We start from the raw sequence: 15,897 nt of genomic DNA, 5'->3' as shown, positions 1-15,897 counted from the left end.
GAAGGTGGAGTAAGTCAAAGTATCAAGTACACAAAGTGTGTAGACGTATATTTCAAATGCAAAGCACTGGATCAAGAAAGTGTGAAAAATTTATTTTTTTTACAATTGCATAAATATAAAAAATAATAAAGTACAGCACAATTCAGGAGCGAGACCAGCCCGGTCCTGGAAGGAGGCGTTTATGTTTTAGAGTGAACACTTCTAACATTCATCCATTCTGTGCAAAATACCGTGTTCATGAGGTAAACCTGTTTGAACTCCTGCTCCAGGTCACATTCATGCATGAACAAACAATTCTCTAGAGAAACACAACAGCACTCCAGTGCAGTCCAGGCCAAAAAGAAACAATAACAACAACAGAGGTATGTGGAACAGGTTTAACAGTCTTGACTTTCTAGTTGAAATCATGGACGACGGGGCTGGCCGACGAGTAGAGCTTCCTCTTCACCAGCCGGTACTCGGGCCTCAGCTTCATCACCTTGTCGGTGTCGAACACGACCTTGAGCGGGGGCCAGCCGTCGTCCCGCTCCGCCCTGAAGATCACGGAGAGTTCAAACGTCGGGGTGACGCTCGGGTCCAGGAGGACTTCCCCCGCGGGCGTCAGGCCGTCCTTGCCGTCCACGTAGACTTTGACGGAGGCGCCCCGGAGGCCGCAGGGCTCGTCGGCGGAGGAGCGCACCACGTCCCGACCGACCCTGGCGGTCATCTGGCGGGGCAGCAGCAGCACGCGGCAGTGGAGGGCGGACGCCTTGGCCTCCGTCAGGCAGCGCTCAATCTGCCGGGTCACGTCCTGCTGCAGGAGACGCTCTTCGTGCTCCAAACCGGCGTCCATGTTGGCACCTGTTGACAGAAAACAGAGGCGTTATAGCAGTGGTTTGCAACCTTTTTTTATTTGAAGAAAAAAAAAAAAAAGAGGCTGTAATGCACAGTGCTGTGCCATCAGAGTCTGATTTAATATAGAATATATACAATTCAGTTAATGAACTTAGTTATTTCATTTTAAATGTATAAATTATCTATCTGTAAAGAATATTTTAATGGGATACTTTTTTTTCCTCCCCATCCCCCCATTTGAGTTAGAAAATGTGCATGTCTGTCAGAATGTTTTTATAAGAGTGAAATGTAAATGCAGGGAATCCGAAATACAATAATCTGATCAATAATCACATAATCATGTGATCAGAGTCTAAAACACACGAGTCATCAGAATGAAGGTTGCTCATCAGCTTATCAGAGAGCTGCATGAGTTACATCCATACACTGTTACATCAGCCAATTAACGTGTTCCTCCGCCAAGTTATAATGTAAAAAATATAGTCACTATAGTACTCATACACTTTTTGTATTATTATAATAATAGGCCTAATTGTCTTTGTAAAAAAAAAAAACTACGTTAAACTTTTCTAGACTTACCAGGCGAGTTGCTCTCCCTCTCGTCGCAGCTCTCGACGCTCCCCCGCCGGCTGGAGCTCGTCTCTCGGCCCGGCGCCGCGAGCCGGAGGAAATACTTCCCGATCATCTCGACGACGCTGTCGTCCTCCGCCGGGACGGCGGACATCGCGGCGGTAAACACCATCCTGTTCTCTGTGTGTTGCGCTCCGTTGTCTCCTCCAAACGTTTGCCAAGTGTCTCCTCCATGTAATCTAGCAACTCCGTCTTTGTGTGTGTGCGCGCGGCTGTGAGCAGTGAGCGCGATGCTTTTATACCGGAGCGGCGGCGCGTTGCGTCAGCCGTTCTGAAGGGGGCGTGGCTTACCGGCTCCATCGAGAAGCTTCGCGGCTCGCGCGGGGCCTGCCCGGCTCGCGCAACATGTCTGGGCATTGCGCGTGAGGAGGACAGCGCGTGAGGAAAGCAAGTGAACGCTAACTTACAGGGTTCATATGGTCATGGAAAACCTGGAAAAGTCATGGAATTGTATTTATTTTATTAACAAATATTATTTTATTTATCAAATTTAAATTATTTTTAAGAGTCTCCCTTGTTTTTGTAGAAAAATCGAATTATTAGTCATTTTTGAGTTAATAAATTAGTTCCTGTATTAGCTTGATTTGTTCCATGACTTGTTGTATGTGCAGGTTTACACATGATCAATATCCATGCCTTTGTGATGATCACATTGTATCATGTCATTCATTTGACAAGGGTTTTTGCTTGTTTAACTGTATTTAGATTTGATTTAATTATTGAAATCAAACCAAGAGTAAGATCAATTAGTTAATAAACCAATACTATGTTAATATATGTTAATTTTGTACTTGAAAAATTTGGCCCTGAGGTCAAAAAGGTTAAGAACCCCAGAATTAAGGTATACTGTAGGCTTTGAAATTATCATTGTTAGTTTAAATACTTTAAATCTTCTCACATTTTGATATGTATTCACCGAGATTTCACAAAATGTTTGGTCATGGAAATTTGTTTTAAAGTCATGGAAATCAATCGGTCAAAATGTGTATGAACCCTAGTTACCCAACATAAGATTACTTATGTTGGGTAACTGACTTGTATTCCTATAATTGTAAGCAAATGTTGAATGTGTGAAACTCACAATGATGATAAATTAATTAATTTAGTTTCATACAGTATCAAAGTAACAGGATCAAGTTTTTTTTATTTTGGGCCGTGCAAATAATTAAAACTTTCCTGTTACTACAAATATAACTATTAATTCCATTACATATTTATCTTGATTTACATGTTAAGACAGACACTTATATTTGTCAGAGAAGCCTATTGGAGTTACATTTTTGAGGACTTCCATCACCGTTGATATTTGTTATAACAACGTTCAGATAAAAACTCCTCACAGGGTGAATGGGCATAAGCTGCACTGGAATCCTACCAGCTGATGACTAATATATAGCTCATCCATAATGTGGTCTGACTAAAAATAAATGGGCTTTGGGCGTAGAAATGTTTTCTCAGAAGAGAAAATGATAACAATGATAACAATGTGCTGGTACATGTTCTTCATATGGGCATTGAAAGAAAAACCCAAATAATATATAATCTATTTTTTTATTAAATCATATCAGTGCAGCAACAAGTAATACAATATTATGTTCATTTCCGGGCATGTAAAAAGTAAGTTGAAATAGTAGAAATTATTAAGGAACTTAACTTATTGTACAGTATTGAGTTCCCTGCAGGCGGTGTTTCAGTCTGGGTGCGGTCATGAAAAAAGTGTGATCATCTTTTCATTTTAAGCTCAGACCGTCAGAAGTGCCCATCCTGTTTTCCTTTATTTGACAAACGCCTGATCGTAACAGGAGGGAGCGCTTGATCACTACAGTCCTCCCACAAACACAAAACAAGTGTGATAAAAGTGATTCCATGTTTTATTATCTCATACACAGGATTAAGTTCTTGAGTTGGTTTAAATTAAATTGATAATACAATATGCCTGCTGCCTCTTCGAAAGGTTTTCTGGCCTGAATGAAAAATAATGGAGAAGTTTAACTTTTAATCTGCCTGAAATGCTGATTAATTAAGAGAAACCATAACTGACGTTATAAAAACAGTGGGTGAAATAGCCAATATGATTTTATGTACAATATTTATGCTGACGTTCATTAAAATAGTGCAGACTTTGATCCGTTCGTATGTTGCATTGTTGTGGAATTTTACAGTTTTCCCAGTGAAACATCAGACTTTGCCAATGATTTTCTTTCTCATTAGCTCGTATTGAATGTGATTTTCCAGTCAGTCTAACCTTCATACCCGCTTTCAGTGTTTGCACGTGAGATTCCTGCGAGTGTGTGTGTGAGCATGTCCGGTCTAGACACCCTGCCTTACTCACAGGTGAGTAAGACACACACCTGGTGGAGCAGCGGGAGTGGATCCACAAACACGGGACTGTTTTTTTCCCCAAATTAGATCCACAACTGGTTGACAAACAATAATAAATACAGTACTTAATCATCGTATTCAGAGCAACTAGGGAATGGATTTTTGTATAATTTAATCTCACAGTAAAGCACTCTTGTTATAGATAGTGTCATTCAGATAAAGTGCATCTATGTATGAGGCCTCATGGTTACAGAACATGCCGCCCCAGTGACTAATCTGGGACAACTGAGAACATAATGATTGTTTCAAACACAGAAACACTGTTTGCTGTGGATGAACACTGGGGGCGAGCGCTACAGGGAGAAAAGTCACATTAACATTCTCTTCAGCTGGTGGCCGGCTGTCAGGTTTAATACTGAAGTCATTGCTCCGCCCCGCAGCCCCGACGTGAGAGCGGACACGCAGCAGTGAGGTGTTTTTTTTTTTTTTACAGGTCAACCTCTCACGCTGACTCACCTTCTGGCAAAACTTCCCCTCTGTGACATCACTCCTGCTAACCAACCAGTCAGCTTCAGATAAAATGCTGCGCTCAGGAAGACACGGAGGAGGAAGTGACTGAAGGGGAACTTCAGTGTGCAAGGTCAGTGTGTGTGTGTGTGTCTGTGTGTGTGCTCACTTACCTCACTGATATCGCCTGATGTTCACTCTGGCCTTGAGTCCAGTGTTATCTATCTAAGAACAAATCTGTCCTTGTGACTTGACTTTGAAGTGTAAAAACTACCAGTTTTTTTCCACCATAACTTGAACAATCATTACGAACTCTGAGTGAAGGCGGTCGCTGGTTCAATGGGATCAATGAGTCACCGTTTGAATGTAAACTTGTGACGACAATAATCTGAGTTCTACATATGTCAGTGTGTGTGTCACCTGATGTCAGCAGCCTGGGACGTCGTGTTTCTGGTGGAGAGCAGGTCAGACCTGCTTCTGGAAGCCTCCTGTCATTGCGGCCGTGACTAAAACTACAACAAAGTCTTGTTTTTCGTTTTTAAATCCTCCTCTAACGCTGAAGAAACACGGTCAGAACACACTTTGTTATCAGAAATAACTTCCTGCAGAGAACCGGTTACTGACAGACACACTGATGCTGGTGTGCTACACTATAGTCTGCTGAGCGTTGACACAACATGGAGTAACATCACTATTGAGAAACAGGCAGGGTCGTTTATGGACCAGCTGACTTATTGACTTATCATTATGACATATATTTGATATAACTGCCCTTTTTTCTAAATTTGATTCCAACAAGACAAAGAGTCAACAGCCACGCTAGAGGCTCCGTGAAGCCGACGCTATGAGCAAGTATAATATTTGCACAGTGCACATATATATATTGCACACATATGCACATTAGCGCACTAACATTTGCTAACCATGCATTGAGCACTGCACAGCACTGTTTATGTTGTTTTGTACCTGAAATGTGTTCAGATTGTGCAATCGGAGGTGTGACCCAGGCTACTCGACTGTGAAAAGCCATATCAGAGCTTCTGTATTGTCTATTGTATTATATTAAATTAACTATCCATTGAATGACCTTATGGTGCAGCAACCTTTTGACTTTAATGTCTGAAAAGGTCGCGTTGTCCAGCAAAAGAAAAAAACACAGAGGGAAGCGTATAAAACTGTGCTTCATGGTCCACTTTCCAATTTTGACTTTGTTTGCACAGATACTACATTTGCATGTTATAAATCACGTGTTTGGATCGAATGACTCTTGGCTGATGAAACCTCACCTCGCAGTTTCAGCGGCCAGGAGGCGTGTGTGTGCGTGTGCGTGTGTGTGTGTGTGCGCGTTTGCACTCATGTGACACCCAGATAAGCAGGCGTGGTGTCAGGTTTCTTGTAACTGTTGTTGATCCAATAACAAAACCCACTCATAGATCTTTCTCTTCCTTTGTTCTCTATCTTGCCTTAAATCTCTCTGTTCTTCTACGGTTTTAACTCATTCATCACTGTTGCATAATTTGCAGCGTTAATTAAAATATTCGTTCTGTGCACCGTCCCTTTGAAAGACCGTTGTTGTGACATTAAGGTGAACTGCAGACGTCATTTTAGAGCTAAATGCTGACTGTGCTTATTGTCTGAGACTGAACGGACCGACTGGCAGCAACAGGACGAGTGGACGCACCTTCTCCACAACATTTGACACATCAAGATAAGATCATATAATCCTTTATTAGTCCCACAGTGGGGAAATCGCAGGATTACAGAAGCAGAGCACACAAGAGACACATAGAAATACAAATCAAGTAATATAAATAAACAGTAAAACTAATTAAAAAAAGATCACAAACTGTCCTCTACAACAAGCTGTTTGTGTGTACATACATCATGTGTGTGCATTTGTCCTCAATAATGGTCGGTGTCCTCCACAGCTTCCTTCAGAGGCTGAGGTCCCTCCATGCTGAACATGAGCGTCGGCTCCCTGCTCATTGGCTCAGGGAGGTGACAGTCACCGTTCATAGGCGGGGCGCTCGGCGGGGAGCTCGACATCAGTGCGAAGGGGTTGAACAACTCCTGTTGAGGAGGCGGGGTGATGCAGAACTCCTCTCTCTCCTGCTGCTGTAGGTGTCTGAGGATGGCTTTGGACAGGAGGTGAGGGTCGTCCTCGTGCTCATCTGGAAGAAGAAGAAGAAGAAGAAGAAAATGTAGTTTCTTTCCAGTGCAAAGATGAAAAGTTCCCCTGAGGCCAGAGATAACTGGACCAAAGCCGGAAAAGATCTTAACCAATACGCTGACCACTGCCCTTCATTTCAGTCATAATGTGTTTGTGTGTGTCAACAAAACCTTTTCTAAAAACACAGAAACAGCAGAAGAATCTATAAATACGCAAATCCCGATTGTCAATCCTTGTGGGGAAGCGGATAAGCTAAAAGCTGAAATCCCTCTAAAAGCATGTCTGTCTCATGCCGCTAGGTGTGTATAAAGGGAACACACACACACACACAAACACTTGGCTGGTCGTCCTACCATTGACCAGGATGAGTTTGTAGCGGTTGCGGCACTCCAGCGAGCGCTCCAGTATTTCCTGCAGCGTCCTGTAGAAGAGCAGGACCTGCTGCCGGCGCTCCGGCTCCCCGAAACCAGCGCTGCTCTCCTGGGACATGCTGTACAGCGTCAGCAGGGGCGTTGCATACTCCACCACACACTCATGGTCCTGTTTACACACACACACACACACACACACACACACACACACACACACACACAGATACATTACATGGACAAATAATCCTTTAAAAGCTTTGTGGCACCAGACATGTTTGATCGCCATGCGTTACATGTAGATGGTGCTGTTACTCCGCGTCACTAAAAAACCTCCACTGGTGAGTTCTCAGGTTAACCAGCAGGTGGCGCTCACGCTGTGCTGTGGGAGGGGAACGGTTACGTTTACTATTCTCCGGAGAGTGTTTCCTTTTTTGGATCTCAAAGTACTAATCATCTGCGTTGAAAAGAATTTCATTCATATTCTCGGAGTATGTTTAAGACAAGAAGACAACAGTCTTATATGTTTAAAGTAGGAATACATTCTAATGAATTAATACATTAAAAGCTATCATTTTTAATGGTACACTTACTCGTTACGTCGAGTTAAAACTGGCTCAAAAGTTTTCTCAACTTTTAAAAGTCACATAGTCTCACTTTAAAGTATTCAAAGTCGTCATATATTTATTTAAATATCTTGGTCTCCAAAGCTTTTCTCTGTTTTAAAATCAGTAAAATGTTAACGTCTTCAGGTTTCTAAACTCCTTGATGAAGTAGAGGGAAATGGAGATCAGGTTTAAGAACAGCAAAACAATATCTCACACAACACCTGCATCACAAAACCAGACTTGTGTGTCCATGCGTATGATCGGTGCTTGCACAACTTCTGTCTGGTGAGACAGAAATGACGGAAATGTTTAAATACAGTAGTAGTTGTTCTTAACCTAGCCTTCATTAAGGGTTTAATAGTTTTCAGATATGTCCATTCAAACACGCGAAAAAAAACATTTTCTTTAAGAATTTAAGATCACTTCTATACAAGTGTCCCTTTAAGCACGGCGCTATTCACAGCGGTCAGAAGCCAAACATTCATCGTCACCTTATTCTGCCAGTTCTGTGTGGTGACTGCGACTGTAAAACACGGCCATAACACCATTCTGGCAATCAGTTTCATATAATTGGTGGCTATTTCTGGCCTCGCTTGAAAGCCAGACGGCTTTCATGCGTCCCAAACTTTCCCTCGACTAAACTACAGAAGTGGTTTTTGAGTACAATCGCTGTTTGACTTGCCACATCAAACATATTGAATATGGAGCACGCTGACGTGCTATCATGAAATATTGAAGAAAATATACAGAAACAGCCCCTTGAGTCTGTCACTTTACTGTGACTCTCTCTCTCCCTCTCCCTCTGTCGCATTTTTTGTGCGCAGTCTTTACAAATCTGATCAAAGGAGAAGATGTCAGCCCTCTAAGTCTTTCAACTCACGCTGCCAACAAGAAGACAGACCCCGAGTTGAATCGCAGTACAAGTAGCTCAGTGGCATCGACACCGCAGCTTCTCTGATTACCTTATGAGATGTTGACTCAATCTTTCTGCTGGGCACCTGAAAGACATTTCTGAGTATATTCTGACTATTGATTATCTGCTTCAACTCAATTGAAGATCTATGAAGATTTAACTTCAAATAGTAACGGTGTACAGCTCTGAGATAGAATGGTGAACTGTCTGTGTTCCTATCCCTTTTGCCATAATTAAGACACAAGTGAAATACATGGTTTGATACATGAGAACATTTTGGAGACCTCGCCTGAATGTTCTCTGCACTAAACCCTCTCTAACTTTGTTCTGCTTCACTTTATCAAAGTCAGCCTTTGCAGAGAGAATGATCACATGTTGTGCTGTGATTTGGGTTAGACTTTACAGCTGCATCATTTCAGAGAAATAATTATCCTGAAAGTGATTTTTTTTTTCTAGACGGACCTGAAACTTTTTCATTTTTTGCTGTGTGTCATCTTCATTTAGTCTTAACCAGTAACATATAGACTGATATGTACACATCTTAACCAAATCTCACATGTGTACCTTTTATTACAACACCAACATTATGCAAACAGCTCTAGTGGTTGCAGAGATACACACTTTTAAGTTTGGGTGTGCAATTTTCGAGCAGAGGCCTAAAAATAGGTTGGTTTTCTACTACTGACAATGGATGGCATAAAGCTATTATTTTGTGAAAGTGCTTCAGTGTCATTCTGTCACTATTGTTTTACAGCCACGCCTACCTTTCCATGCTCGTCCAATACTCTGTAGACGCTGTGCTTGTAGACCCGCCCCCGGATGCCGGCCCTGTCTATCTCGTTGTTGGGAAGGTTGTCGAAGAAATGGATGTTGTCATCCTCTTCCTCCAGCTTGTGAGAGATGTTGGCGTTGAGAGGGATGAGGATCAGGAGCCTCCTGGAGCCTCGGCCCCGGAAGGCCTTACGGGTGACACAAAATGCTCTGATGGAGTCCTCTAAACCTGAGCAGACACAAACACCCACACATTCAGATCTCTAGGAGGCGCTGGAATGCGTTATTGGGACCCAATAAACCACAAGGGACAGAGATAAGGACAGTATATCCAATTAATTAGATGATATTGTACAAGTGAACAAATGATGCGGTGTAATCTGAACTATAAGAACGTGTGTGTGTTTTGATGGTACTGACGGGGCAGCACCAGTCGCAGGTAGCCCAGGTAGAAGGACCAGGCCAGGCCGTGTGCCGCGTTCATCTTCCTCCCCTCGCAGATGTCAGACACCTCTACCTCCGACGGACCCTGCACAGACCACAGAAACCTTCAGAAGGACGTCACGACGCCTCCCCTCTGCTCAGGAGCGGGAGTGCAAGTAACTCAATATGTGTCCTAAAGTTAGAAACAGTTTGCCTGTCAATTTTTTCGTTTTTTTGTTGCATGTTTTTGTCTGTCGTAAGCAAAATGTATTTGGTTTCTGTTTTGAAGTGCTTTTATTTTGAAGGCGAAAAATAGAGTTAAAACGGAAGTCAGATTGCGCCGTTTTATGGCTAAAATTATGGTTTTCACGGTCAATTCTGATTGGATAAGATTGGAAAATACATTATATATAATATATGAGATTATATAGTTATATTGTCGCTACTTGATTACATTTCCCATCATGTCTTTAAAAAGATATGCTTATGCCAGCATGTCTTTGTAAGGGTAATTATTGATAATTCATGATGTATTTGACCACTTCTAAAGGTTCTCAATAAAAATGTTAAACAACTGAACTAATATTGTTTTTCATATGTATTCCCTTTCATTTACATTGAAAATGGATGATTAAAAAGTTGTAGAATACACACAGTACAAGTATAGTTGGTGCCAGTATTGTTTTTGTGAGGATCATTTGATTAAAAAACAAACAAACAAAACTGTAAATGCAAACTATGTGAAATGCATTTTATTTGCATTGAAAATGTGTTGATATGTTTGAAGAGAAAAGAATATTTGTGCAACTCAAATGTTCTTTTTGTGTGTGTATAAACTGCAATAATGTTTGGTTTTAATTCACCCAAAAGTATTGAGATTAGATTAAATAAAATAATTGGAAATGCTGCCTTGTAATTTGTATTCAGTGAGTGACTACACTTCAAAGTAATCTGACCCAACGCTGTGTGGGCAGAACGTATATTTAGACCTAATTCCACAAAGACACCCGAACTTGAACTGGATGATAATCTATACCGCCGATAGTTTCTTCAAGGCGTCTGAGGGAACAGTGAGCTTTGTTCAGAATTATACAGAAATTCTTTGAGGACGGTGTTATGGTCATTCTTGCTGATGAAGACATATTCGGAGCCTATTTTTACTCCAGAAATGCCACATCAATTACAGTCAACTGACGCTTCGGGAAGTGTTCTTACTTTGGGACTGTTCTGTCTGAAGTGCAGCGCTCTGATGCTCAAACAGGCTATTTTTCACTTCTGCCATGGCACTCTGAGCTGGAACAATAAGCTCTCAATTGATAACCCTTCTAATTAAAATCAATGATTTTAAGTTCATCTGGATTGGAGAGAGAGCGAGAGAGAGAGAATCCCTCTGCACTGTTTTTCTAGTTCTCCAGGACAGTGTGTGACAGCATTCACACTGTTCACCTCCAATCTCTCTTTGATTTTTGTAGATTTACAATAATTTACTATGCCTTACTCTCTAAATAAGGAATGTCTATGTGTAAAATACTGAAGAAGGGATATAAACAACAAGGAGATGTCCCCCTTCTGGTGTGTTGTAACAAGGGGTGAGTCACATTTAGTTTAGTGTGTTAACTTAGGACATGTTGAAGGTCGGCCAGGAATGTGAAATCAAGATGACCTCATAGTTTTGCTCAGAACGGGAGCCGTACCAGGTTTTATTATAACTTACTGCATCCTTCTAGTCTACCACCCAAAGATTTCTGATCAATTGTAACATTTTTTTCCAAGTGCCACATCTGAGACATTTCTTTTCTGGGGCTGCGACATGCAGTGAGGCAATAACTGGCACCGCTAAATTATTTATATTGAGTATTTTTTTTAAACATTGTCTTGAAAATGTTTGCTAGTAGTTGCTAAAGTATAAACCAGATGGTCCAGACGTCCACTCCTTATAGCTACATTTGATCTAGTCATGTAGTCCAGGACTTTAAGAGATACTTACATTATTAAGAGATGTCTACATGCTAATTTGCAAGACTCAAACTGTGTTTTTTGTATGTTGTAGCCTGTTATGGATGACCAAAAGATGCAGATGTAGATATTTTAGTGCAGTGGAAAAGAAAAGGCCCCTAGATAAACAAAGAGAGGGTTGTTTGTGTGTCTGCGTGGACCTCACCAGGACTCCCAGGCTTTTGAACAGAGCGTAAAGAGTCGAGGTCAGGACGAGGAGTTTCCAGCATTGCTCTGTGTGTGGAAGAGGAGGTCCGGCCAGGTAGAGCAACAGGCCTGCCAGCCCCGCAGCCAGCAGGGTCTTCCCCCCAAAACCACAGGCTGGCAGCACGCGGCTCAGCAGCCTCTGGCCTCTATATCTTGTTAAAAAACACAGATATGATACTCTGTGGGTTTGTCACGACAATGGACTTCTTTGATGCAGAGCAGCTGGATTATCGCAATGTAACGAGGTAATTTAATGCTGTAAAAATCCATCTTGTCCAATCAAGTATTGTGTTAGTGTTCATGTGAGCCAGAGGGCGTCAGAAAGAAAGAGTTTGATTGACAGATTGTTCATCCAATCACCGAAAAGCGTTCACCAAGTTTTTCAAACTGTACTACTGTGCTTTAACAACGTCCCACATACGAATAAGACACATTATTGGAAAGATTATGGCCTAATCTACAACAAAAATCACAATAAAACAAAGCATTAGGGTGTTAAAAGGACTTTCAGTCAACACACTGTGTCATATTACTTATTTCATGGCAAAACGTTGTCTGAATGGTGCATACTGGGACTTAAAACGTTCGTCTACTTCTGCGCTTGCTCTTTTTTTTTGTCTGATAATAGGCGAGGGAGGATTTTCTCACACGGTTTCCAAAAGGTTAAAGTTGTAGAATACGAGATTGGGAGCATTTCGATGGCCTCTCGGTGGCTGTCGACCTGGCGACGACTGAGCCGGTGGCTTGCAGCTAGTGGTGCTAGCAAGCTAACGTCGCTAGCGGTGCTAACCGTAAGGACATAGCCAATCGGGACGGCGTTACCAGGGGCGACCGCTATGTGAGAGCAACTTTTAGCCATACAGTGTAAAAAAAAAACAAGTTTCTTCCTAAATCTCACACACTGAAAACTCTCACCTCGTGTTTGAATGGTTCAGCACCTCCTCGGCCGCCAGACAGAGCCCGTGCAGCAGGGGGCCAAGGGTCAAGATGAGGATTACAACGGCAACCCACCCGAACAACCGGTCAGGAGACAGACACACGACGCTTCCTGCTGTCATGGCGGCCAGCGCCACGGCACACACCCTGGGCAAAGCCCCCCGAGGCCGAGGGATGAGAGCGTCCTGAGGGCGACAGTCACAGTGTCAGACATCACTTTCCATTAACCAGGTGTCTTTATCGCACAGCGCAAAGAGCTGATATTTTAAATACTTTACATAACACAGTTTATTGCGAAGCAGTGAGGATTTTTTTTAACATGCCATCTAAACAGGAGAGGGAAAAGTCTAATCTAGGGATCCACAAACTCCATCCAAAGTGCTTTTTAAAACTAGAAGAGAATGAATGCGTGAAGGGACTCACCATGGCGTGTCTGCTGTGATCCGGATAAGAGAGATCTCCTTTGTCTTCGGTTCTCCTTCTGCCTCTCCTCTCTCTCCACCCATTGGCTCATCATCCAACACTTTCGCTTTCAGTTCACCTTAAACTTATCCTCTGCTATTACTCAATCAAGGACAAGGTGTGGGAGGAGGCAGAGATTATCAGAAATGTCTACGAAAGAGGACGTTCCCATTCTGCAAATATTAATATTGTAATGTGTTCGTTTAACTTGTCAATTCTTTCATTTAACAGGTGCAGTCAGCTTTTTTATGCTCTCATTACACCCGCAATTTTAAATAGTATATTGCTGTAACACTGTCCTTTATATATTTATATTCTAGATAACAATATTTAATTTATTCAATTTATCTAATGTGTGTGTTGGTTTTCATTCCTACGCGCTACAGCACGAGCTTGACTTTGCAACGATTACCTTTAGTGAACGCTCACGAACACGATTTATTTAACCGTTTAAATCCTGTAATTCATCCATTCAATCATTTAGTTTCCTCTTCAGCCTACGACCTGCGCCGAAGTATTAACTCAGTTATCAGCAAAACATGGTCCAGTTTCACCTCAGTGAAACTAATGGAAGTGGCTATACCTGAACCTCTGGCTCTTCCAGTTATTACTCTTCTATTCATCAAGTCAAACCAAAAAACAATGGCATTGACGAAAACTTCATTTACTGCAGTGTTTCCTAAGCTGGTGGGTTTAGGACCCCAACAGGAAGTCATATGAATTGAAGCGGTTACAAGTTAATTTTCCGGGTAGGACATTTTGAGGGAAAGACAAAATCCTGCCGCACAAGATGATTAATCTTGTTCCTCTGTGAGTCAGCGACTGAATATGAAGAACCAGTTTCGATGGAGCTTTTCTCATCACCACCGTCAGGGCCATTCTTTTGTGTTGTCATTTGCATCGTGTGGGGGCATGAAATAAAGGCTCAGCATCCATACCAAAGGTTCATGCATATTTTATTCAAGAGTAAAAAAAGTGGATCGTCCCATGGGGCATGCTTACAGTGTTGGTGACTGGGGAGTCAGAACAGAGAGAGAGAGAGAGAGAGAGAGAAAAAGATAGAACCGTGGCACAATTTCTATGGCACAGGGTCTCCCAGTGGGGTTCACCTCTCCCAAAGAAGCACAACAAGATCAACCAAGGAGCAACGCAACATGAAGAGCAACCAGGAGAGAGAGAGAGAGAGAGAGAAAGAGAGAGAGCTTAAATATTAAGAATAATGTCCATAATAAATAGAATCATAATAATCATAGAATCATAAATATCATCAAATAACAAGAGGAATTGTCAAGAATTATGATCAGAGAGAGAGAGTACACTTTGATTTCCTTTAAATTGTGACGACAACACGCCGGCTCTTCAGTTAAAAATGTGCCTCGCCGCTTTTTTTTTGCTTGAAACAGCGCAAATTGTAACCATGCAATCATGCTGCCCGAATGCCTGTGCCTCTGTATATAGAACGGTCATTCATCAACGCGAGTTTAATATTCGTTTGTATCGTTAATTCATATTTCATCGCCGAGAACAACTCCTGTACACCGTCACGACCGAAAAAAGAGAGGAGAGGACGTGGACTCGACACCTTTGAGTAGAAGCGCACCGTCATTCTGTACAGCGCCACGAGGAAACCGGATACACAGGTCGTGAAAAAAAAACAAAAAACATGAAAATATAACACAAAATTAATACAAAAAATAAAGTTAAATTAACATTATGTACAAAATAATGTATTCATTATTCCTCAGTTCATTTATATTAGCCAGAAAAAAAACAAAAAAAGAAAAAAGTCATCCTACCATAGTGAAACACAGAGCACAAATATAATCTTCACATTATTATCAAAGAACTTAAATCTGCATGCACTGATGCATTAATATAAATGCTTTACAAAGACCTTTTCTTCTGTCTTCTCGTCGTTGTCGTCGTTAATGTTGGGGCGGCTGCCTTTACAGGAAGAATCGGTTTCCCCCTGTGAAATATTACTTCCTGGTTTTCAGGCCAGAGGTTCACGGCCATCGCTGCTCAGTTTGGGAGCAGAGAGCAACGCGGGAAGAAAGGAGGATGTAGAAAGAGAATGAATGCAGTATGACTTCACATTTCACCTCCGACCTCCACACACTCCCTCTCATACATCAAGCATCGTACGTCCGCTATACTGCATCTTGCATCTTGTGCAATAAAACCTTTTCTATGTAACCTATTTACACGCAACAAGTCAGGATAAACACTCGCTTCAGATCTAATCTGGGCCCAGTTTCAAGACTTTCCCGAGAGCTAGCTGGCCTGGGACCAGAGGTTTTTTTTCTGGGGAGATGGAAGAGGAGGAGGACGGGGGGCTCCACTTGGCTCATGGATGATGGGGACAGTGTAGTGCTACAAAAGCAAACGGGAACCTCCTCCCAAGAAGAAGGACGAGGACGAGGCCAGGGCTCAGATTAGACAGCAGCTGAGATTATCTCCACACATCTCTCAGCAACAGATACCACACCACACACACACGAAAAAAAAAAAGATCTCGCTGTCGTCCGACCGATGGCGAGATCAGCTTGTGTTTTTGCAAACACACATTTCCCAATATAACCGCATTTACATGTTAAAGCATGTGCACACACACACACACACGCAGGCAGGCAGGCATATCCGCAACTCTATAAAATCAACCTATCCACTTCCTGTTTGGGGATGCAAACAGGAAAGAGAAGCAGACGTGTCTTCAACGCCCCCACCACTCCCCACCCCGGACCGCCACCC

At 42.2% G+C, this 15,897-nt stretch overlaps 2 protein-coding genes and 1 long non-coding RNA gene across 4 annotated transcripts; 1 reads left to right on the top strand and 2 right to left on the bottom strand.

The window, feature by feature from the left end:
- Positions 1-116: 116 nt before the first annotated feature.
- si:ch211-39i2.2 (DNA damage-inducible transcript 4-like protein-like) lies at positions 117-1,661 on the bottom strand. Its single transcript, XM_068593143.1, has 2 exons — positions 1,414-1,661; positions 117-840 (listed from the first exon to the last, which is right to left on the bottom strand). Exons 1-2 carry the CDS (start codon positions 1,574-1,576, stop codon positions 395-397), a joined length of 609 nt encoding a protein of 202 aa, XP_068449244.1. The 5' UTR covers positions 1,577-1,661; the 3' UTR covers positions 117-394.
- Positions 1,662-6,002: 4,341 nt separating this feature from the next.
- sting1 (stimulator of interferon response cGAMP interactor 1) lies at positions 6,003-13,169 on the bottom strand. 2 transcript variants are annotated; one of them, XM_068582916.1, is made up of 7 exons: positions 13,108-13,169; positions 12,664-12,869; positions 11,708-11,900; positions 9,544-9,652; positions 9,117-9,352; positions 6,817-7,003; positions 6,003-6,464 (listed from the first exon to the last, which is right to left on the bottom strand). In XM_068582916.1, the coding sequence occupies exons 1-7, from the start codon at positions 13,108-13,110 to the stop codon at positions 6,196-6,198; spliced, it is 1,203 nt and encodes a 400-aa protein (XP_068439017.1). In that variant the 5' UTR covers positions 13,111-13,169; the 3' UTR covers positions 6,003-6,195. The 2 variants fall into 2 exon arrangements, with proteins under 2 accessions (XP_068439017.1, XP_068439026.1); XM_068582925.1 differs by having other exon boundaries at positions 11,708-11,894.
- On the top strand, positions 12,350-12,970 carry LOC137789390 (uncharacterized). Its single transcript, XR_011077839.1, has 2 exons — positions 12,350-12,586; positions 12,684-12,970. It is a non-coding gene; the product is annotated as an uncharacterized lncRNA (long non-coding RNA).
- Positions 13,170-15,897: the final 2,728 nt, after the last annotated feature.

The sequence above is a fragment of the Clinocottus analis genome, unplaced genomic scaffold (genome assembly GCF_023055335.1).
Source record: "Clinocottus analis isolate CAN_PGR_092001 unplaced genomic scaffold, fCliAna1.0.p SCAF_10, whole genome shotgun sequence".
Classification (NCBI taxonomy): domain Eukaryota; kingdom Metazoa; phylum Chordata; class Actinopteri; order Perciformes; family Cottidae; genus Clinocottus; species Clinocottus analis.
Note: the sequence above shows the minus strand (reverse complement) of the source record. Positions and strands in the feature narration are given on the sequence as shown.

Coding starts and splice junctions, on each gene's coding strand:
- si:ch211-39i2.2 (XM_068593143.1), bottom strand. CDS start 1,576: ATGGTGTTTACCGCCGCGATGTCCGCCGTCCCGGCGGAGGACGACAGC. Junction 841..1,413: donor GAGGGAGAGCAACTCGCCTG/GTAAGTCTAGAA, acceptor TTCTGTCAACAG/GTGCCAACATGGACGCCGGT.
- sting1 (XM_068582916.1), bottom strand. Junction 9,653..11,707: donor TCAAAAGCCTGGGAGTCCTG/GTGAGGTCCACG, acceptor TGGTCTGTGCAG/GGTCCGTCGGAGGTAGAGGT. Junction 6,465..6,816: donor CAAACTCATCCTGGTCAATG/GTAGGACGACCA, acceptor TTCTTCTTCCAG/ATGAGCACGAGGACGACCCT.